The sequence below is a fragment of the Arachis stenosperma genome, chromosome 9, assembly GCF_014773155.1.
Source record: "Arachis stenosperma cultivar V10309 chromosome 9, arast.V10309.gnm1.PFL2, whole genome shotgun sequence".
Taxonomy (NCBI): Eukaryota; Viridiplantae; Streptophyta; class Magnoliopsida; order Fabales; family Fabaceae; genus Arachis; species Arachis stenosperma.
In genome coordinates, this window is record NC_080385.1 from 148,744,080 (window position 1) to 148,765,630 (window position 21,551).

Genomic DNA, 21,551 nt, shown 5'->3' on the forward strand with positions numbered 1-21,551 from the left:
GTCTATGTTTGTGTCTTTGTTACATGATCATTAGTGTCTAGTGTCTATGTCTTAAGGTTATGAATAATTCCATGAATCCTTCACCTTTCTTAAATGAAAAATGTTTCTAATACAAAATAACAAGAAGTACATGAGTTTCGAATTCATCCTTGAAATTAGTTTAATTATATTGATGTGGTGACAATACTTTTTATTTTCTGAATGAATGCTTGAAATTGTTAAAATTGTTGGCTCTTGAAAGAATGATGAATAAGAAAAATGTTATTGATAATCTGAAAAATCATAAAATTGATCCTTGAAGCAAGAAAAAGCAGTGAAGAACAAAGCTTGCGAAAAAAATAAAAAAAAGGTGGCGAAAAAAAAAGAAAAAGAAAAAGCAAGCAGAAAAAGCCAATAGCCCTTAAAACCAAAAGGCAAGGGTAAAAAGGATCCAAGGCTTTGAGCATTAATGGATAGGAGGGCCCAAGGAAATAAAATTCAGGCCTAAGCGGCTAAATCAAGTTGTCCCTAACCATGTGCTTGTGGCATGCAAGTCCAAGTGAAAAGCTTGAGACTAAGTGGTTAAAGTCGTGATCCAAAGCAAAAAGAGTGTGCTTAAGAGCTCTGGACACCTCTAACTGGGGACTTTAGCAAAGCTGAGTCACAATCTGAAAAGGTTCACCCAGTCATGTGTCTGTGGCATTTATGTATCCGGTGATAATACTGGAAAACAAAGTGCTTAGGGTCACGGCCAAGACTCATAAAAGTAGCTGTGTTCAAGAATCAAAATACTTAACTAGGAGAATCAATAACACTATCTAAAATTCTAAGTTCCTATGGATGCCAATCATTCTAAACTTCAAAGGAAAAAGTGAGATGCCAAAACTGTTCAGAAGCAAAAAGCTACAAGTCCCGCTCATCTGATTAGAACTAATCTTCATTGATATTTTGAAATTTATGGTATATTATCTTCTTTTTATCTTAATTGATTTTCAGTTGCTTAGGGACAAGCAACAATTTAAGTTTGGTGTTGTGATGAGCGGATAATTTATACGCTTTTTGGCATTGTTTTTAGGTAGTTTCTAGTAGGATCTAGCTACTTTTAGGGATGTTTTCATTAGTTTTTATGCAAAATTCACATTTCTAGAATTTACTATAAGTTTGTGTGTTTTTCTATAATTTCAAGTATTTTCTGGCTGAAATTGAGGGACCTGAGCAAAACTCTGATAGAAGGCTGACAAAGGACTGCTGATGCTGTTGGATTCTGACCTCCTCGCACTCGAAATGGATTTTCTGGCGCTACAGAACTCCAAATGGTGCGATCTTAACGGCGTTGGAAAGTAGACATCCAGAGCTTTCCAGCAATATATAATAGTCCATACTTTATTCGAATCAAGATGACGCAAACTGGCGTTCAACGCCAGTTCCATGCTGCATTCTGGAGTAAAACGCCAGAAACACGTCACAAACCAGAGTTAAACGCCAAACAGATGTTACAACTTGGCGTTTAACTCTAAAAAAAGCCTCTGTACGTGTAAAGTTCAAGCTCAGCCCAAGCACACACCAAAGTGGGCCTCGGAAGTGGATTTCTGCATTTAGACTTATTTCTGTAAACCCTAGTAACTAGTCTAGTATAAATAGGATATTTTACTATTGTATTAGACATCTTTGGATTATTTTTGGATTACCTTATGATCCTTTGATCACGTTTATGGGGGCTGGCCATTCGGCCATATGCCTGGACCATCACTTATGTATTTTCAACGGTGGAGTTTCTACACACCATAGATTAAGGGTGTGGAGCTCTGCTGTACCTCGAGTTTCAATGCAATTACTACTATTTTCTATTCAATTCAGCTTATTCTTATTCTAAGATATTCATTGCACTTCAACATGATGAATGTGATTATCCGTGACACTCATCATCATTCTTACCTATGAATGCGTGACTGACAACCACTTCCGTTCTACCTTAGAACGAGCGTGTATCTCTTGGATTCCTTAATCAGAATCTTCGTGGTATAAGCTAGAATTATTGGCGGCCATTCTTGAGAATCCAGAAAGTCTAAAACTTGTCTGTGGTATTCCAAGTAGGATTCAGGGATTGAATGACTGTGACGAGCTTCAAACTCGCGATTGTTGGGCGTGATGACAAACGCAAAAGAATCAATGGATTCTATTCCGACATGATCGAGAACCGACAGATGATTAGCCATGCTGTGACAGAGCATTTGGACCTTTTTTCACTAAGAGGATGGGATGTAGCCCTTGACAATGGCGATGCCCTTCATACAGCTTGCCATGGAAATGAGTATGAAGGATTGAAAGTAAGAAAGCAGTATGTTGCAAAGATTCAACAGGGACAAAGCATCTCCATACACTTATCTGAAATTCCCGCCAATGATTTACATAAGTATTTCTATATTTATTTCATGCTTTATATTAATTTCGAAAACCATTATAACCATTCTGAGATTTACAAGATGACCATAGCTTGCTTCATACCAACAATCTCCGTGGGATCGACCCTTACTCACATAAGGTATTACTTGGACGACCCAGTGTACTTGCTGGTTAGTTGTGCGGAGTTGTGACAAAGTGTAATTCACGTTTGAGAGCACCAAGTCATTGGAGCCATTGTTGATGATCACAATTTCGTGCACCACTAACTTGGTGCAAAGTGTTTTGGAAGATTATGATGCAGGGAATCAAAATCAAAAGGACGATGAAACTGCACAAAATCATGAAAATGAAAATTCTGGACAAGCTGAACCAGAAACTGTAGCTGCTAAAAATTTAAGAGACAATTCTGTTTTGTCTCATGAATCTGAAGGAGATCCTGAAACCAGCAGTACCCAGAATCCCTTGGTAACTAAATTTGCCTCCAAGTCCACCAGACCTCGTGAATGGATATTTTTGAATAATTATCCTGAGGAATTTGTCATTAGGGACGTCTCTCATGGGGTGAAAACTTGGTCATCAACTAGAAAGGCAAATGAAGGAACAAACATTGCTCTTCTCTCACAAATGGAGCCTCAAAATGTTAAGGAATCCCTTAGTGACCCTTCTTGGGTAAAAGCAATGGAAGATTATCTTCTAGAATTTGAGAAGAACCAAGTGTGGACATTGGTTCCTAGGCTGAACGGAAAGAAAGTTACCGGCACCAAGTGGATTTTTCGGAACAAGCTAGGAGAAGATGGTAGTATTGCAAGAAACAAAGCAAGGCTAGTGGCACAAGGATATGACCAAGAAGAAAGAATAGACTTTGATGAATCCTTTACCCCTGTTGCCCGAATGGAAGCCATAAGACTCCTTTTAGCTTATGCTGCATTTTGTGGTTTTAAATTATATCAAATGGATGTGAAATGTGCATTTTTAAATGGTGTGATAGATAGAGAAGTGTATGTGGAGCAGCCACTTAGTTTTGAAAATAAAGAGCATTCTAACCATGTTTTCAAATTATCAAAAGCTCTCTATGGCTTAAGACAAGCTCCTAGAGCTTGGTATGAGAGACTTAGCTCTTTTCTTTTGAAAATGGTTTTCAAAGAGGCACCACAAACACAACTCTATTTATCAAGAATTCTAATGTTTCTTTTATTCTAGTCCAAATATATGTTGATGACATTATTTTTGGATCAGCCAATGAATCCCTTTATTCTGAATTTGGAAAACTCATGACAAGTGAATTTGACATGAGTATGATGGGTGAACTTAATTTTTTCCTTGGGCTGCAAATTAAACAAACTGAAAATGGTATTTTTATTCATCAAGAAAAGTATGCCAAGGAACTAGTTAAGAAATTTGGTATGAAAAATGCCAAACCCATGGGAACTCCCATGCACCCTAGTTCAAAATTAGACAAAGGAGAAACTGAGAAAGATGTATATGAGACTAGGTATAGAAGAATGACTGGCTCTCTTATGTACTTAACTTCCTCTAGACCCGATATTGTGCAAAGAAATGTGTTCAAGATTCCAATCCAAACTAAAAGAGTCACATCTTTCTGCAGTTAAGAGGATCATTAGATATGTTCATGGCACATCCAATTTTGGTCTTTGGTATCCTAAGATTGATGATTTTTTTGCAGTTGGTTATTGTGATGTAGATTTTGTCGGTGATAGAATTGATAGAAGGAGCACTTCAGGCTTTTGTTGCTTCTTTGGAAAGTTCTTGAATGTTTGGTCAAGTAAGAAGCAGCCAACAGTGGCTTTATCCACTGCAGAGGCTGAGTATATAGCTGCTTCTTCTTGTTGTTCTCAGCTTATGTGGTTAAAAACACATCTTGCTCATTACAAGTTAAATGCTGAAAATATTCCCTTGTTGTGTGATAATATGAGTGCCATTAATATTTCTAAAAATCCAGTTTTGCACTCTAGAACTAAGCATATTGAAGTGAAATTTCACTCAATAAGAGAACATCTTCAAAAGAGGGATATTAGCATTCAATTTGTTAAATCAGAGGAGCAATTAGCATATATTTTCACAAAGCCACTAGCTGAGGACAGATTCTGCATGCTTAGGACTAGTCTAGGAATTTTAAGTTATGATTCTTTGTTTGAAAGTTGCTGATATATTTGTTGGAGTTTTTGTCTCATAAACAGGTATGAGACAATTCTGGGCATGTGAAGAACGTTCCCTTCTATCAGCGTGATCTGGGCTTGTTGCAAGTAAAAATTGATCTAGGCCAACCTCAAAAATCATATCTGGAGTGGTCCAATATGTTTCCTTAAATCCAACCATCTCTGGGCCCAATATGGATGCTACATTTTTTTGTAGCTTGTTTTTGTTGGCTTGTGTGTTTAAGCTTTCTTTTTGTCCAAAAAGATTTTCATTTTGATTTAATTTTCTAGTCCACAAGGGTTTTCAAAATTTAAAATTAATTTCCTATTTTTTTAATCAAATAAAATCTATTTCTTTATGATGTCAAGTCCCTTCAAGTCAAATCAGTAGTGATGCAGTTGCATGGTTTGAGAAACTTTCTTTTGGGTACGGTTACCAACACTCCTTCTCTTCCCTCCATCACTCCTCTTCAAACCCTTCGGTTTCTCCCCACTACCTTTACTGCTTCTCTTCCTTCAAAACTCAGAAACCAACCAAATGAGGAAGAAAGTTATTCCACAAAGGCCACAGCGTAAAAAGATTCATAAGCTACCAGCAAAACCAAAGCCCTCAACCCGTTCTCAGGAACGATCATTCACTCCGTCTCCCACTCCTCCTACATCACCTCCTCGGTGTGATCCAATGGCATGCACTAAAAATCCCTCTAGGTTTCCTCCTTTAGCCAAGTCAACGCCTCCACCACCGAAGGAACCTCCATCCAAACCTGGGTCGTCGAAGCCTAGTTCTTCAAAAGGGAAATAGCTAGCCACGACTGAACCCCCATCTGAGCCCACTCAACCAAAGACAAGGTCTGTTCCCTTGCGTTCTCAGAGAGGTAAAACTCGAGTCACTCTTAAAGCTGTTAGAGAACCAGACATTGGCTCATATTTGTGAACATGTTTCCTTGATTGAATGTATTACACCCACTCACAAAGTCCTAGGATATGAACGTGCTCAATTACACCGTATTGTTAACCACATCATACTTCCTCAAAGTGGTTCATATCAAAGGGTTTCTTACACTGACACTCTTGTTTTATATGCCCTGCTCACCAAAACAGAAATTTCATTTGCTTATTTGATGGTTAGGTACATGTTTGACTCTGTTAGAAGTGAGAAAGACAAAGCCCTTCCTTATGGCATGTTTCTAACTTGCATTTTTGAGTATTTTGGTGTTGACTTATCCAATGAGGATTATAAAAATAGACATTCATATCTAAAGGGAGGCGGTGCAGTGAAACAGCAAAAAGGACCTACTCGATCTGAGAGGGTGGTCTTAGATGATGAAGATGATGACTTTATCCCTGAGGAATCTCCTCCTCCTTCTACCGAGGGTACTTCCATCTCCACTAGTCAAAAAACTGCTCTGCTGAATATTGTCAAAGCTGTAGTCTAGGAGTTTGTCTCCCAATCCAATCACATGATTGCAATGAGTAAAGAGCAAAGGAAGCTAGCAAGCAAGCATGAGAATTTCCTCCGGATGTCAAGAGATAGAGTGGCTGTGTTCATGACTTTCATTGATAACCTTCAAAAGGATGAAGATCCTGCCACTAATGCTGATGAGGAAGTTGATTAGGAGGGAAATTGTTCCGATGCCTAGACTTGTCTCATGAAACTGCTGCTGTCTGCTCTCTTTTTGTCTCATGAAAATTGTTTCTTTTGTTATTTTTGAACTATTTTTTGATACTTTGGATGACTGTAATACCTTAACAACTGCCGCACTTACTTTTAGTTAATCTGTTATTTTGAACTGTGTTCTAACACCTTCTTGTAGGTTTTAAGGTGCTGTTTTTGTTGGTCTTGCTTATTGTCCGCCCTTGATGACAAAAGGGAGAGCAATAGCATGAGTAGTGAATTTGTTGGATGAACATTAACTGCTGCTACCGAATTTCATTGTGCATTTTGATTGTAACTGATGTGATCATTTTTTGTGACATAAATCCGATACATGCTGCTGTGAAGGCTTGATAAGGCTGTGATTAGGCTAATTTAACAAGCTTTGTTGTTTTATCATGCCTTGGTTAAACTTATTGCTATGTTTTGTTGCTGACATGACATGCTCAATACTAGGCTGAATATGTGTTGCTGGTTATGTAGTATCCCTAAGTCAAGTTGCTTCATGTATAGCTCTTTATTGTACTCCCCATAAGTACAATGTAAACAGGAACAAAAAAAGGGAGAGCATAAATCTAGGGGGAGCTACTCTTGAAAAGGAAAGGAGGAACAACATAAAAGCAAGTAACATCATTCAAAGGGGAGTTTCTAAACCTTACTCAAATTCATTTCCTTTTGATCATTGTTTAAATTATGTTTGTCATCAAGGGAGAGATTGTTAAGTTAAGAAATTAATTAAATTAATTAATGATGACAAACATTATTTTATTAGACAAATTATCTAATAAATGTTAATTATTTGTGATTAAGTGTTGCAGGCTAAAATGTATTGTTGTAACAGCCCAACATAAAAGCAAGCAGCCCAAGTGGATAAAAACTAGAAACAGAACTGGTGGACTATAATGCAAACAAAGCCCAAAAGGAACAAAGCAAGAAATCAGATAGGCCAAAGACATCTAACGGGCTGAACTTGAGTGATAACCAACCCAAGCCCGATTTGGTGGGTTGGTGAAGCACACTGCTCAAGGGTTGACCTTGGAAGAGCAGCCTAGCAACATGCAAGGAGATAAAAGAAGTTTGGTGTTCATTCAGAAGCCAAGGAGAGAGAACCAGAGTTTGGTGAGTTGTGTTCTGAGAAGAGTTCCCTGAAGAAGTTCCTCTACTTGGATAGCGCTATCTTTCAAAGAAGCATTTCGCCAAAAATGAAGAACTGAATCAAAGACATGCAAATCTAGTTTATCACATAGCAAAGAGGCTGTTGAAGAGTCAATCTCCTTCATGTTTTACAGATTGTAATTTACTTTTCAATGTTTATCTTTCTGTAATTTCTTGAGTGAAAAGGAATATTGAGAGAGTTCAAGTAAAAGCCAATGAGTGAAACACTTGAGAGAAAAGCCTAGAGTTATTTTCAGATTTCTTTAGGTAAGTTTGTGTCTTGTATCCAGTACCAGTGAGGTACCCCTTTCTTAGTTGGGTAAGCACTAAGAGTGAAGAGTTAGGTATTAGCATAGCCAATGTCAAGTTAGGTTAGAACTTGAGAGTGAAAGGATTGTGTCAATCCTGTGAAATTGGTGTATGTAATACTTTTGACTATAGTGGAAATTCCTCCATTGTTGTGGAGGAGACTGGACGTAAATTGCATAGCACAAGGCAACCGAACCAGGATACATGATGGTGTTAGCTCTTCTCTGCTCTGTCCTGTTTTCTGATATTCATGAGACAAAATGAAATTGTCTTATAAATTTTCCACTGCTTAGTTCAAACAGTTCAAACAGCAAGTTTGGTTTAAAAGGGTTAACTCATTAAGTTAAAAGAAGGTCATAGATTCAACCCCTATTCTCTAAGTCTTCTACAACCTTCATTAAGGAACCTAATCAGGCTATAAATCAGGAAATTAAATATACACTTAACAAAGATGATATACAAAATCTGTCCGAATATATTTATCAGATATTCTAACACTTATTTTTACCCAAAATCAATTTTATAAAATCACTTTTATTCAAACTTCAGTTTGACAAACCATAATCCAAACACACGCTAATGATACATATTTGGTTTACATTTGATAGAAAATAAATTCTGATTTTTTTTATTTACTTATTAACAAGAGTGAGCGAGAATCCATGAGATAAACCATGAAACAAGCAAGCTTATTAGCTTATATATATATAAGATCGAATACAGGTCTTTAATTAAACTCCATGATGGATAAAAATTATGAAGGCTTGTGGTATATCATATATGCCTTTCCTCGAATGCATAATGTGCCTTGCTTGAATAGTTGAATGCATCTTATTTATTTATATAGCTTAATCTTTGCTTGAATGTTCAAACATAGATAGATGCTCTTAATTAAAACTATGGTGAACTATTCTTTTTATTCAATTAATGTTGATTTTTGTTTTGGCTCCAAAAGATTGGCAATTATTATACCATATGGTGTGAAGATTGAAGATGAAATGAGAGTGAAACACATTGAAACTAGGCTTGTTAGGGTCAAAGTCAAACCATGTTAGTGAATCCCTTTGAACTTGGTGACTCTCATATCCGGGATATGGCTTATCACACCCATCTCAATGATAATGCCACATGCGATACTCATGTTCTTTACACCACCGTTTCCACTCTTTTATACAAGGTAATTCAATTCACTTCCTTTCATGATCGGGGTTTACTCATCTTCATAAATCGTTACATGATTTGATATGTTTGACTAAACTGCTTAACATAATTTGTGTTTGACATCTTAATTATTATTTTCACTAGCCCCACTTATAAAGAAATTAGGGGATAATCTAATACATTATTATCTTAATTGTTACTTAGTTTAATCTTTGAATCACAGAATAGGTTGCCAGAAACAGGATCTAGCAGTTTCCAACCAGGATTTCATACCCTGAAGCTGATTTCTACTCAGGTTATTATGCATAATTGGACAACTTTCGAAAAACAGTTGTTATCCTTGTTCAAAAATGATCTAGAGGGGTGATTTGTTTTTTGAGTTTTGAGTGCAGATGATAAATGCAACAAGCGGTGTGCAATATGTGCACCAAACAACAATGTGGATTCTAGAACAACTCAAGAATTACTCGTGGGACGCGAAGGCACTGCTGACGTTAGCTGCATTTGCCTTCGAAATTCACAGGATTGAATCACTGGAATCTCCATGGACAAATGAAGTCCAAAGCACGTGGAAGGTCCCTCCTATTGCCACAAATTTAGTGGCTTGGGTAATGGAAGCACTTGAACATATCTGGGAATGGTTAAAACTTTCATCTATTGGTTACAACACAGAAGATGTGCCTTCCTTGTCAGATGCCTTCAATGAGATCCCCCTTCTTGTCTACTGGATACTCGCTTCCCTTGTCGCGTCCGTTGCCAACATTATTGCTTCCTCGTAACCAATTCCCTTCTATTCACAACAATGGCTTTCAGACGTTCTTTAGAATTAATCATGTCATATAACTGCAGTGGTTATTTATTTTGTTTCAGGGATTATCAGTTATCAGATTTTATTGACAGGCTTTCTTCTATTGATAACAATCTGAAGGAACATCTGAGCTTGATCAAACAGGAAATAGGTTATAGCTTGGTGCTTTCTTCCGCATCAAAATATATAATGAAGTCGAGATTGAGTTTCGTTTAGATTAATAATGAGATTTAGATCACCCGTCTCTGCAGATGGCTTTGAAGATTACTTGCGACGTAAGGAAATGTTTTCCCAAACTAAAGATGGTGTAAGTATGTTGAGGAATTTGTGCGAACCTACGCCTGAATTTCCAAGAGTTCAAGTGTATGATGGCAACACCAAGACCAAGAAAGTGAGCAAGAAACCAAATTATAACCTTATATCATGTCTAGTGAAGTGTTTGAATAATTAGTTTCAATAACTAAGCTAATCATTGTGTCCTTGAAGCAGGGTTTTGAAGTCTTCAAGCAGAAACATGTGTTATTGTACTTTTCGGAGTTCAACTCGATTGATAGTGAGATTTTGTTTTTAAATTATATCCATGTTAGACTCGAGGAAAATCCAAAAGAAGTAATAAAAGGTTTTAAGAAAGAGGATTTCAAGATTCTGTGGATTCCCATTGTTGATAACATGGATGACAGCGCAAAGATCAAGCTCAGATTCGAAACCTTGAAGAGTTACATCAGATGCTATGCAGTGGAGCACTTCTCCAAGTTACCAGGCATTAGATTAATCAGAGAGAAATTAAATTACACTGGTAAACCCATTATGCCAGTGTTGACACCCAAAGGTGACATAATGAATGAAGATGCCAAGGACTTGATCTTTCAGTGGGGGATTGAAGCATTCCCTTTCCGGAAATTCGACGGCGAAGACCTCAGTCTGAAATGGAAGTGGTTCTGGGATGTACTAAAGAAATTAAGTCTTGGAATTCAGGTAAGAAAATTTTGAAATATAAATTCACAAAATTGCATTCTGCATTTCAACCTTGTGTTAACAGAGATAAATGTGTTACATTTGATTCAAGCTGGAGGGAGGCAAATACATCTTCATCTACCAAGGAAAAAACAGAGAATGGAATCAGAAATTGGCATTTGAATTGGATAAGATAAAGGCGCATGAAACGATCAAGAGGGCAGACTGTGTAATCGAGCACTATCAACTGGGGAAGAATGATCATGGTGCCATTTCTAGTTTTTGGAAAGAGATAGAAATCAAGAAAGAAACCAAGAAAGCAAGCAAGTTGCATGAAGTCTTGGACTATAACATCCAAGACAAAATGGAGAGCTTGCTTCGCCTCAAAAATGACCCACAAGGATGGGTGATTTTGACCAAAGGTTCAAATGTGAAGGTTCTGGGTGGCATGAAACCTAAGTTTGAAACAATGATGAATTTTGAAATATGGAAAGACAAAGTGCTTCAAATAGAAGGCTTTGACATAGCTTTGAAAGAGTACTATGATGCTCAAGCTGAAGATGATGCTGCAGAAGAAGTAAAGCCAACACCACCTAATGGAAAAATGCCTATCATCAGAGAACCACCTAATGGAGAAAAGCCACAACAGACTATCTTCATAAAACCACCTAAAGGAGAAAAGTCGATTTGCGATCGAATTTGCAGTGGCATAAAAGATTTTTTCCATCAATGTTGTGCTTGTGCGACAGATTGAATTCTCCAAACAGTTATCGCTTGACATACAACTAGTTCTTGTGTATTCATCATGAAAACTGTATACACATTTAATACACAATAGTTTTATCATGCAAATTGCATGACAGAGGCTAATTTGCTCTCTTTCTTGCTAAAGTATCTAAAGAACAATATACAAAGCGAAAATATTTCATAGCACGAAAATAATTAGCAGACAAACCAAATTTTAAAGTGCTTTAATACAATACACAAAGCGAGCAAGCAACAAACAAATTCAAGCCCCAAGAGAAAAATGAAAGCCACTAATTTAAGTGCTTTATACATAAATCTAGAAACACTATATGATTTTAGGTTCATCTGATCTTTTGAAGAAAAGTATGAAGAACCCAAATGGTCTAGGTGTAAATCTAATGAACGGAAAAATAATTGCATTCACTAAGTTCATAACAAACGTGAAAAAAGATTCCCCTCCAAAACTCATTTGCAACACTTGCCTGAAGACAAAGAAGAACGACAATCCAACAATAATAGCCGCAATACCAACAGGAGAAGATCCCAAAACAGCAAATGTTCCTGTTCCAAATGCTACAATCATTGTTGCTATAGCCACCAATGTGAAGGAGAATGCCACTTCAGAGAAGTAATAGTCCAACCACTTAGCTTTGTTTAGCGGCGAAAAGAGATGTATGAAAGCTGCAGAAGCAGCCATAACTAAAGATATGGTGTTGGATACAATGAATGCTTTGAAAGAAGGTTTGTGTCCTAATATAGGACTACCCTTATGATCACCATCTTGTTCTGTACCTCCGGGTAAGGTAAATGCAGCTGCAAATGTCACTGTTGCAATTAGAGTGGCCACTATAAGATGTGATTCCTTTGCTTCTTTCGTGAATTCTAACTTTTTGGTACCCTTTCCTAGTCTATCCCTTTCATCTAAATGTTGACTTCCTATACCTCCAGCTTTTTCTAATTGCATTATCAACCTCTGCATTTGGGTAGAAAAATGTTAACTACCTTATACATAATAATCAAATTAGTCCCTCAGTTTTAATCAAATTTGATTGTTATCTCAAACATATAAACTCCTTCAATCTTTAACCTTTTCTGAATTCCAAATATGTTTATCCTTATTTATACAAAAATAATGTCTAATTTAAATGAGAAAATCTTTTGACTTACTTTTTTGGTCAATACTCTATCAGCATCCTCAGCAATAGCATAAGCAACATCAAGGGCCGTTTGGTCATTCTTGTTCAAAGCAAGTCTGTCCACTCGGTTATGATACACCAACTCCCTACTCTGAATCCGAGAACTTGCAAGGTGATGGAGAGGTGTATCTCCATAAATATCCTTCTCATTATAAAGGTGACTCAGCGACAACTTTCTCATTATTTTAGCAACTATATGTGAAGATCCTCCTTTCACAGCATAATGAAGAACGTTCCAACCTTTGTTGTCTACTATTTCTGAACAACCTTGGTAGTGTTTTACAAATGTGTCCACGATTTCCTCGTGCCCAAAATATGCTGCAATGTGAAAGGCAGTTCTACCTTCCTTATCTTGCATGTATGCTGTGTCTGTGTTCCTATCTTCATTCAGCAATAATGTTGTCAAATCTGTGTTTCCATCTTTTACTGCATAATGAAGAGGAATCCAACCTTTTCTTCCATCCGCATGTTTGATGGCGCTTCTTACATGTTCGTTCTTCATAAGGTCTTTTACCATTCCTAGAAGATTACATCGTTTATATAATTTTCAGTTAAAATATATATTATCTTCAAAAAGTTATGTTTGAGGACAAGAAGATGCAATACCTATGTCACTGTTAATCACAGCTGCCTGCAATGCTGTTCGATCGTTGGGGCCTTCATATGCTGGTGATTCCACTTTCACTAATATCTTATCCACAGTTCTCTTATATTTTCTCTCGGAAGCTATATAGAGCGGTGTTTCATTCTCATTGTTAGCAACATTATTAATAGATTTATCAAGATTCAACAATATGTCCACTACTTCAATGTGGTTATGGCGCACTGCCTCATGCAATGCAGTGTCACCAGTCTTGGATTTTGCTCTCATAAGCTCTTTCTCTGCTCTTCTCCCAGCTTCAATGTCATCATGAAAACTCTTGGCACTCTCTATCAACAATTTTGTTACGGCCGAATGTCCGTACCTATGATAAATCAGATACATGAAACTTAACTATTAAACTGCTGACTTAATTATTTACTAAATTAAAACTAGTCAAGAAAGTTATTATAGAAAAGTATGCAAAGTCTAGTTTCCAATGCAATTGTCGTGCATTTATCAAAATAAAAAGTTTAAAACCTTCTCCTAATAGTAATCTTAACTTGTGTCCTTAGGTTGCGTTTGGAATGCGCATTATAGATAGGTTGGTACCTTGCTGCCAGATGAAGTGGAGTTTCTCCCTTGGCGTTGGCGATTAGAACCTGGCCTCCACATTTATCCAGAACCTTCTTCACAAAATCTTCGGAAACAGTTGATCTTTCGCATCTTTTGTTTAGAAGAGAAAACAACGGTTGGGGTGGGGAAACAGTTTGAGTTGGTATAGTGATTGCAGATGTTAAGTGTAGATGAAGGATGCTGTTATTGTTTGGAGTGAGTAGATGCTCAATGTTTTGGACATGATTGAATGCATCGAAATTGCCTTCGATTGCAGCGTTGTATAAAGTACAATCAATACTCTTCCGCCTGCCACTTCCAGCCATAAGGCTGATGATGACAACTGAAACAATGCAAAGTTACCTCTGTTTTGGAGATTGGTTTCAAAGCTCAAATTAAATGTGACCAACTATTAATAATAAATAAGTAGTAGCATTTGTCTCATCATACACAAACTAGTCCAATCAAATATATACCTTGCTTTGGAGACAGGTTTTATAACAAAAGTGAGACGGATTCATAAGCAAATAGCTGTTTCTGTCACAAATTACATAATTAGTTCATTATTATATATTTTATAAGGTTATTTTAATCTCTCTTTTTCTATAGTATATTTACTTTAATATATTCTCTATATAATATATATGTGGTTTTAAGATGCCAATACAGCAAGTGTTATAACATTTCCTTTAGCTGTAACAACCATTACTTTTTTTGTAATAACACTTAAAACATGGATGCTTTGGCTCTCAAGAATTTAGAGTCCATCCCCTAAAGCAAGGTATCAACTATGCACTACCTAGCAAAAATAAATAAATAAATAAATAAAGCTTGGCACTCTCTAAGTAAGAAAGTTTCACTTCTAAAGTATTTTTTACATGATTCTCAATAACAAAGATCTAATTATCCAATGCACATAAGTCTTCAACTTATGTGGCCTTAAAAGTACTTAGTGGATAATCAAATGCTATAGCACTAATGTATGGTGTGAAGAATGCCACAAAATCTCACAATAACCATTGACAGCAAAGTGATAAAATTTTATTGTTTGATTAAAGTGAGGAACTCAAATTAATACAACCGAAGACCTAATTACAAAATTGAAAGCAATTTAAAGACCCAATTGAAAGGAAAAATATAAAGACCTAATTGTAAATTTGGTAAATCTATAAAGACTAATAGAATAATTAAACCATATCAATATTTAACTATTATTTTTATACAAAGACATTTTTATCCAAGTAATTTCCATTTCTATTCTTGAAGCAAAATCCAAGATCTATATTATATATAGATAATACAATAATACAATAATACAATATAAACCAACAACTATGATTCAACCTATTTCAGAGACTCGAGAGCTACTTGATTAAAAGTTAGTAGAAGTAATATAGAAAAGTAAAGTATAAAATTTTAAGGCAGCAAAGTTAACAAAAAAAAGTGAAGAAACAAATCAAACCAAAATGCAAAATTCGATAATGTGGTCATTTTTTAAAGAAAAAAACCAGAGAGAAAAATAATTTATTATTACCAGAAAAGAAAAACTTTAAGAATATGCTTACACATGAGTGGATGATAATGATGTAAACATTTACTGAAAATCTGAAGGCAACTGGGTACAAGTTATAACTGTATTATCTTTTTAACAGCCATCTTACATGTCATCATGATACATTTGCACTGGTTGAATTGTGCTACGATCATTTTATTTCCATCCAACTCAACACATACTGCTGCATCCCAACATATTTTTCTCTTTTTTGTAACATAGATCTTATCTATGGTTCAAATTTGATGACTCTTTTATTTATAAACGTGCATCTATTTCTTTACATATGAACCATTGATGGTTCACTGCTCAGTCTCATCAGGATAGGCTTCAAGAAACTCTCTTATTCTCAGCCTTTCGTCCTTTGTGAGATCAGGATTATCACCAGTCAATCTCTCCCTAAGCAATGCGCCAACACTGCTGGGATCATGAAGGACCTGTTCATGGAGGAGAATGAATTATTTGAAAATCAAGAGGAAGCACTGTGCAAATTTCTAATGATTTAAAATATGCATTGTTACAATTTGAGCTCAAATCATAAAATATCATATTCTGGAAAATTGTTGTAATTCATACTTGAACAAATTCATGAGCAAAGATTCTAGTTTCTTTACTGAAAAGAAAAGCTACTTCCAATTCCTTGGATTCAAAGATGTGAAGAAAGAGTTAACAATCACTAAATTTCTCCCCTTTCTATTTTTGGTTAAAATAATGGAGGATGTTATAAGGAGCATAGCTCACCCAACACCAAATTTTCCATATGTTGGTCTAATGCCGGTTTTATAAGCAAGGTAGTTCAAACTTACGTCAAGAAAATTGTTGACATGGCCATCTTTGTTGGGAGAAGTTATAAGCTCATTCTTGTTGCATATCCATTTCCCATCAACTATATACTTGTATTCATAGTGCCCTTCCTGGAAAAAAGTTATAAGAAACTTGTTTCTTAAACAATTTTGCATATCACGAAACTAGCAAATGCATTAAAGAAAAATTGAATTCCGAAAACTAGAGTCGGCTAAATCTGCAAATTTGTTTCTATAAGTGCACTTACAGGCAATTCCCTCTTGAGAGACCACAAACCTTGCTTGTCATCAAAATCTAAGGGCATTCTCTGAAAATTTGTCAAAATTCATCATATCAGCATTGAGTGGAAAAATAAAGAGAGTTGGTGAAATCCAATAAGCATGAAGCTAGTAACTTTCTGGGGCCTTGACCAAAACTACTGTTAATATTTCTATTGCAGAAGAACTCAAACAAAAAAAACGAATGAGAAAGCTCGATCAGATCAGCACCTGCCCCCATCCGATATCGAGTCCTGAAACTTCCACTGAAGAGCAATTACTGCCTTCCCATGATAAAGTGACAGACTTCTTACTGAGGCCTGTAAGCTTTGAATGCCATAAATAAATGATGGTTAGTAATATAAACAAAATAAAATCAGTATATATCTGCTTGATATTCACATGTTCTTGTTGATATAATGAGGGAATAAAGATAAGAAATAGTTACAGATAGTAACATATAATCTATTCTCTTTTAGTTTAATTGCTCCACGGGCATCTTTTACCATTAAAAGAAACTAATTGGATCCCTGATTCCCTGTTGCTAAAATTCCGTCAAGTCACTATTATAGGGTAGACTCGAATCAAAATTTATATATGTAGGGACTATAAAAATGTGGAATTTCTAAATTGACTCACAATGTCAGCAGTCGCACTTTTAATGGCATCCAGTTTCGGAAAGCATGGCCTTTTGCTCTGCAAATGACAAAGAGCCTCAAGCAAATGAGAATAATAGCCATTACACCGTTCGAATGAGAATTTTAAGACCTAGATTACAAGGATAATTATCAAATTATTTTAGAATGTGCAGCATTAAAAAGCATCAAGAGAAGTTACCAGGAGAAGTTTATAAGCCTCATTGAGTTTATAACCCTGAACCCAAAACATATATGCCAACTGAGACAAAAATAAACAGTTAATAAGTGACTAATGGAGATCAATCAACATATAATATGTTAAATGTACCTGAGCTAAAAATAAACAAATAAAGATGCATTTGAATTCATGCCAAAATGTTCGAGAAAAAAGGAAAATTGAAATCTACTTCATGGAAGTTTGAATTGGTTAATCCATTTTCCGTCATCCATAGTATAACTAACCACCTTTTGGATTTCCTTACTATTGATCCAATATAAAGTCATACCAAATTCAATAATATCAAAATTAATAGTGAATATATAGTCCCAAAAGCTCTATTATGCTTACATGAATTAGAGAATTAAACCTTTTGTGATAAAACAGCAAAAATATCAATTTTTAGGATTTCTTGTATAACCTTTATAAAAACAAGGGCAAGCTAGAAGAGAATACATTAGGATGGTCTGCGCTATTGCCATACCAGCAAAAATCATTCTAGCAGTCAACAGCAAAAGTATACATGGTAAAGAAAAAGGTGGCCTAGAGCATGAGGCTTCCATTATTGTAAGGTGAGGCAGTCATATGTACACAACATTAGCCCCATAAGAGGAGAATCTGTTTCTCACAACTTGAACCAGGGATGGCCAGAGGCAACAAGCTTGGCACCCTACTGTAGCACTAAATTAAGTTTGATCTACAGGCTTTAAAAAATTACATAAAATTATGAAATCAAAAGTTTTACTATTATATGGTTTTTGGTTATTTATTTGATACTAACAAATTTAAGTGAGAACAACTAATGAAAGCATTCAGTTGGTGAGAAGTCACTTAATACATTCAGTGTCTTGTCTTTACTTTGATTAAATGGAAAGTAGTTCCTTTAGCATAAATCAGGCAAATACCTGGAGAGAGAAAATGCACACTAAAGACAAAATCAAGAGACATACCGCAACGGCTGGAGCTCTTCCAAGTCCAGCAGTGCAATGTATATATGTCACCCCTCCATTGGAATTTATTGCCTTGTATAATTTGCTAACTACAGCTGGGAGACGCATCCGTAAATCAAATGAATCAAAGTCTCTGCCACATCAAAATCAGATCATCGTTGAATGTTAAGAAGTGCAAGGCATACAAAGGCAAAGAAATGTATAATAGAGAGGGAATGATCAAAACCTACCAATAGTTAATAGTAAATTAAGAACAATAAAGCAAAGTGACATTACTAATTAAGAATAAATTAGTGCCTGATAAAAAATAGAAGCAGAGTTTGGCTTACGTGTTGCAAGAGAGCAGTCAAAAAGATCATAAATATATTATCAACATCCAAGCAAACCATTCCCTTGTTTATATTTAAGTATTTAAAACAAAGTATGTGATTGTTAGGAAGATTATCATATGTGACAGTGACTACAGATTTTACCTTAATATTATTATGACGGCGGTAATGTCTTTGAGCTTAATTCTTTGCTATATGTTAAACTTTGTTACCCATGCAAGCCATGAGTTGTTAGCACTAATCAGTAGAATATAGAATACAGCGAAGTACTGGATTTTTGTGAACGAAACATTCTAGCAACATTTTCAATGGATTTCTTAACATGCAACTTAACCTGAGTAGAAATAATTCAGGCCAATTTGAATTTATAATGGTCCCCTCTTAATGTTATCATTTAACCAGTATCATCCCATAACTGACCTTATCTGAGCACGCAAGTGCTGAATGTCACCGCACGCCTTGGCATATTCTCGTATGGCATTGATATCAACTCCAAAATATCTGAAATAGTGGTCAAGAAGCACAACAATTTTTCTTGTTTTCCCAATTTCCAAGTGGAAAAAGAAAGCCTTATAAATAAACTACTAAGGATACTCTAGGTCTGGATCTTGTTGCAAGCAAAATATAGTTTTCACTCCAATTTTCCGAAGTTTGTCAACATCTTCGGGAGTCTGGAATTTACAGATAAAATTAAAGAAGTCAGATGATCAAACTTGATTTCACAAAACTGTACCAGATTGCCACAAATCCACAACTGGAGGGGAAAAAATAAAATAAAAACCTGTAGGCATGATCCTACTATCAAGTCTGGACGGATGAAGTTGTAGTTCATTCCCAATTCATGCCTATATGTCAAAACTGTATAAAACTATGTCATAAAGGGTTTATGGTGTTAATACTCAAAGAATGAAAGAAACGGAAGGTCATTATAATGAAAGAGCCATCTATTGGATAATCCAAAGTCCAAACCATTAGCCGAAGGCAAATGCTGTATATATGGCTGTAAGAACTTATCTTAACAAATGACATGAAAGTTTATTTATGGTAACATGAAATCTTTTTACGCAACATCAAAGATGTAGCTTCAAAATAGAGACATGGTCTTCTAATTTCTTTTGATTAATCAAACCTATAAATACAAAGTAGCAGAATACAAACAGAGTGATGAAATATACCAGCACCCATGGCTTCTGTCATGTTGTTACTATATGTCTCAGACTTTTCCTCTTTCATATCAAAACTACTGGTCTCTGCACTTGGTATGGAACCAGAAGCAGACTGCAAAAGGAAATGCCAATCATGTTCTCTAGTGAAAAGAAAAGAAGATATGAAGCAACAAGGACACAAATTGCAGATACCAATACTCCTGTTTACATAAACAAACCAAAGGGAATGACACTTGGGTAAAAAATTGACATTCACTTTTTGAGTTTGAAGTACTTCTATTGCAGACACTCCTTTGTTTTCTTTATAATTTGTTTTTATTCCCACACGTGCACCAAAATGACAAAATGTATTCCCTCCATTCAAATGCTATCACTATCATTGATTTGGCCATTTTGGTATGTTTCAGAATATGCCGAGAAAATTCCATTGTCTTACTATTCTGTGTACTGGCTTCATAATTCAGCTTTGCAATACCACTATTGCGAAACTGCATAATTCCTATGCAAAGAATCCTCACATTATTATTACTATCTATAAGTTTCATAAGAGCTTATGAACTCTTAACCGATTAGCACCACCAACAGCAGATTGATAAAATGGAAAACCAAAAAATGAAAAAAAAAATAATATATATATATATATATATATATATATATATATATATATTTCTCGGAAAAGATAAAGTTACCTTAATTGCCATACTTCGATTCTGATGAGAACTCTTGCTGATTCCCTAAAACCAACCACGAAAACCACATTTTTCACATATAAATTAAACACATTAACAAAGAAAATGCAGTGTAAGTAAATAGGGCGAGACTGAGGTACCAGTGAAACAGAACAGAAAGGATGGTTCCTGTGGTGGCGCGTGGATACTTGTAAGGGCAAAACATAGGATCTACAAATGGGGGAAACAGACAGAAAAGAAAAGAAAAAGTTTAATTAAGAATCTCATTCGATTTGGATGCCATGGACAAAGAAAAAGCGTGCATTACAGTGAAAATATAAATTAAAATAAAGGATGAAGAAAGAATAACGAACCGCTGAAGATTCTGAAGACAGTTCATGTTTGCAGCAGAAACCTGAAACACTCTGAGTTGATAGTTATGCAAACTCTCTCTCTCTCTCTCTCTCTCTCTCTCTCTCTCTCTGTAATAGTATCTACTTCGATTACTCTCTATTCCTTGATATTTTGATTCATGAATTACTTTATTTTATACAGTTACAACCAGAAAAAGGCGTTAGCCTTTTCTTTTTTTGGGATACAGTTCCGTTATTGATTTTTGTTGTAGCAATATTTTTGACAGCTACATTTTCATATAAAAATGATAGTTTATATTTTGACATGTATTATATTAAATAAATTAATTAATTATGTTAAATTATCTGATAATCTTTAATTATTATTTTCACAAAATTTTGATGTGAAAAATATGTTTTAGAAGGTTCTTAATCATTATTATTGAGCAAACATTTTTTTGTGAATAATCGCTTGATAAAGGCAATGCTGTGTGCAGTGGCTGTTACTAAGATCCAATGATTAAGCATGAAATGTTTCTGATGAATATTTTTGCAATATTTTAGAGAATGAATTTGCAATCGAAGAATGAAGAGGTCAAGAGGACACTCAAATGACATAAACTACTGGGTGCAACCACGTGGGCTCACGGCGGTATAGACACTCCACGCTTTTTACTATGGAAAAAAAAAATCATTTGGGAATGTGATTTTCAAGAAGGAAGAAATAATCTTTGAGACCAAGTTAAGATGGTATATCAGTAGGTAAATTATCCGTTGAGAACGCCGAAAATAAATATCTGATGCTGATATTACGCGTCAAGTTTTGATTATAGTACTTGTAAGTTTTATTGATAGTAGAATAATTTTAAATTTTCGTTTTTTTTTTTTGACAAGTGAGAT

General features: G+C 35.4%; 3 protein-coding genes across 3 annotated transcripts; 1 reads left to right on the top strand and 2 right to left on the bottom strand.

Moving 5' to 3' along the window:
• Positions 1 to 8,659: 8,659 nt before the first annotated feature.
• Positions 8,660 to 11,386, top strand: LOC130947317 (protein SIEVE ELEMENT OCCLUSION B-like). Its single transcript, XM_057875985.1, has 7 exons — positions 8,660 to 8,833; positions 9,046 to 9,112; positions 9,210 to 9,592; positions 9,688 to 9,776; positions 9,877 to 10,016; positions 10,115 to 10,600; positions 10,692 to 11,386. The coding sequence occupies exons 1-7, from the start codon at positions 8,772 to 8,774 to the stop codon at positions 11,331 to 11,333; spliced, it is 1,869 nt and encodes a 622-aa protein (XP_057731968.1). The 5' UTR covers positions 8,660 to 8,771; the 3' UTR covers positions 11,334 to 11,386.
• Positions 11,387 to 11,581: 195 nt separating this feature from the next.
• On the bottom strand, positions 11,582 to 14,068 carry LOC130951727 (ankyrin repeat-containing protein At5g02620-like). Its single transcript, XM_057880436.1, has 4 exons — positions 13,715 to 14,068; positions 13,129 to 13,487; positions 12,494 to 13,041; positions 11,582 to 12,299 (listed from the first exon to the last, which is right to left on the bottom strand). Exons 1-4 carry the CDS (start codon positions 14,041 to 14,043, stop codon positions 11,652 to 11,654), a joined length of 1,884 nt encoding a protein of 627 aa, XP_057736419.1. The 5' UTR covers positions 14,044 to 14,068; the 3' UTR covers positions 11,582 to 11,651.
• Positions 14,069 to 15,218: 1,150 nt separating this feature from the next.
• LOC130951551 (phosphoglucan phosphatase DSP4, amyloplastic) lies at positions 15,219 to 20,904 on the bottom strand. The gene is made up of 14 exons (XM_057880235.1): positions 20,673 to 20,904; positions 20,460 to 20,529; positions 20,320 to 20,364; positions 19,640 to 19,742; positions 19,246 to 19,322; positions 19,059 to 19,135; positions 18,885 to 18,965; positions 18,136 to 18,268; positions 17,168 to 17,227; positions 16,970 to 17,026; positions 16,562 to 16,657; positions 16,321 to 16,380; positions 16,076 to 16,183; positions 15,219 to 15,706 (listed from the first exon to the last, which is right to left on the bottom strand). The coding sequence occupies exons 1-14, from the start codon at positions 20,696 to 20,698 to the stop codon at positions 15,572 to 15,574; spliced, it is 1,128 nt and encodes a 375-aa protein (XP_057736218.1). The 5' UTR covers positions 20,699 to 20,904; the 3' UTR covers positions 15,219 to 15,571.
• Positions 20,905 to 21,551: the final 647 nt, after the last annotated feature.

Excerpts from the sequence above, each read along its gene's own strand:
- LOC130947317 (XM_057875985.1), top strand. The coding sequence starts at position 8,772 with ATGATAATGCCACATGCGATACTCATGTTCTTTACACCACCGTTTCCA. Across the intron at positions 8,834-9,045 it reads TTTCCACTCTTTTATACAAG|GTTGCCAGAAACAGGATCTA; the intron begins GTAATTCAATTC and ends ATCACAGAATAG. Across the intron at positions 9,777-9,876 it reads CTTGATCAAACAGGAAATAG|ATGGCTTTGAAGATTACTTG; the intron begins GTTATAGCTTGG and ends CCGTCTCTGCAG.
- LOC130951727 (XM_057880436.1), bottom strand. The coding sequence starts at position 14,043 with ATGGCTGGAAGTGGCAGGCGGAAGAGTATTGATTGTACTTTATACAAC. Across the intron at positions 13,488-13,714 it reads CCACTTCATCTGGCAGCAAG|GTACGGACATTCGGCCGTAA; the intron begins GTACCAACCTAT and ends GATTTATCATAG. Across the intron at positions 12,300-12,493 it reads ATAGAGTATTGACCAAAAAA|AGGTTGATAATGCAATTAGA; the intron begins GTAAGTCAAAAG and ends ACCCAAATGCAG.
- LOC130951551 (XM_057880235.1), bottom strand. The coding sequence starts at position 20,698 with ATGAACTGTCTTCAGAATCTTCAGCG. Across the intron at positions 19,323-19,639 it reads GACAGAAGCCATGGGTGCTG|TTTTGACATATAGGCATGAA; the intron begins GTATATTTCATC and ends AGTTTTATACAG. Across the intron at positions 19,136-19,245 it reads TAGTAGGATCATGCCTACAG|ACTCCCGAAGATGTTGACAA; the intron begins GTTTTTATTTTA and ends TGTAAATTCCAG.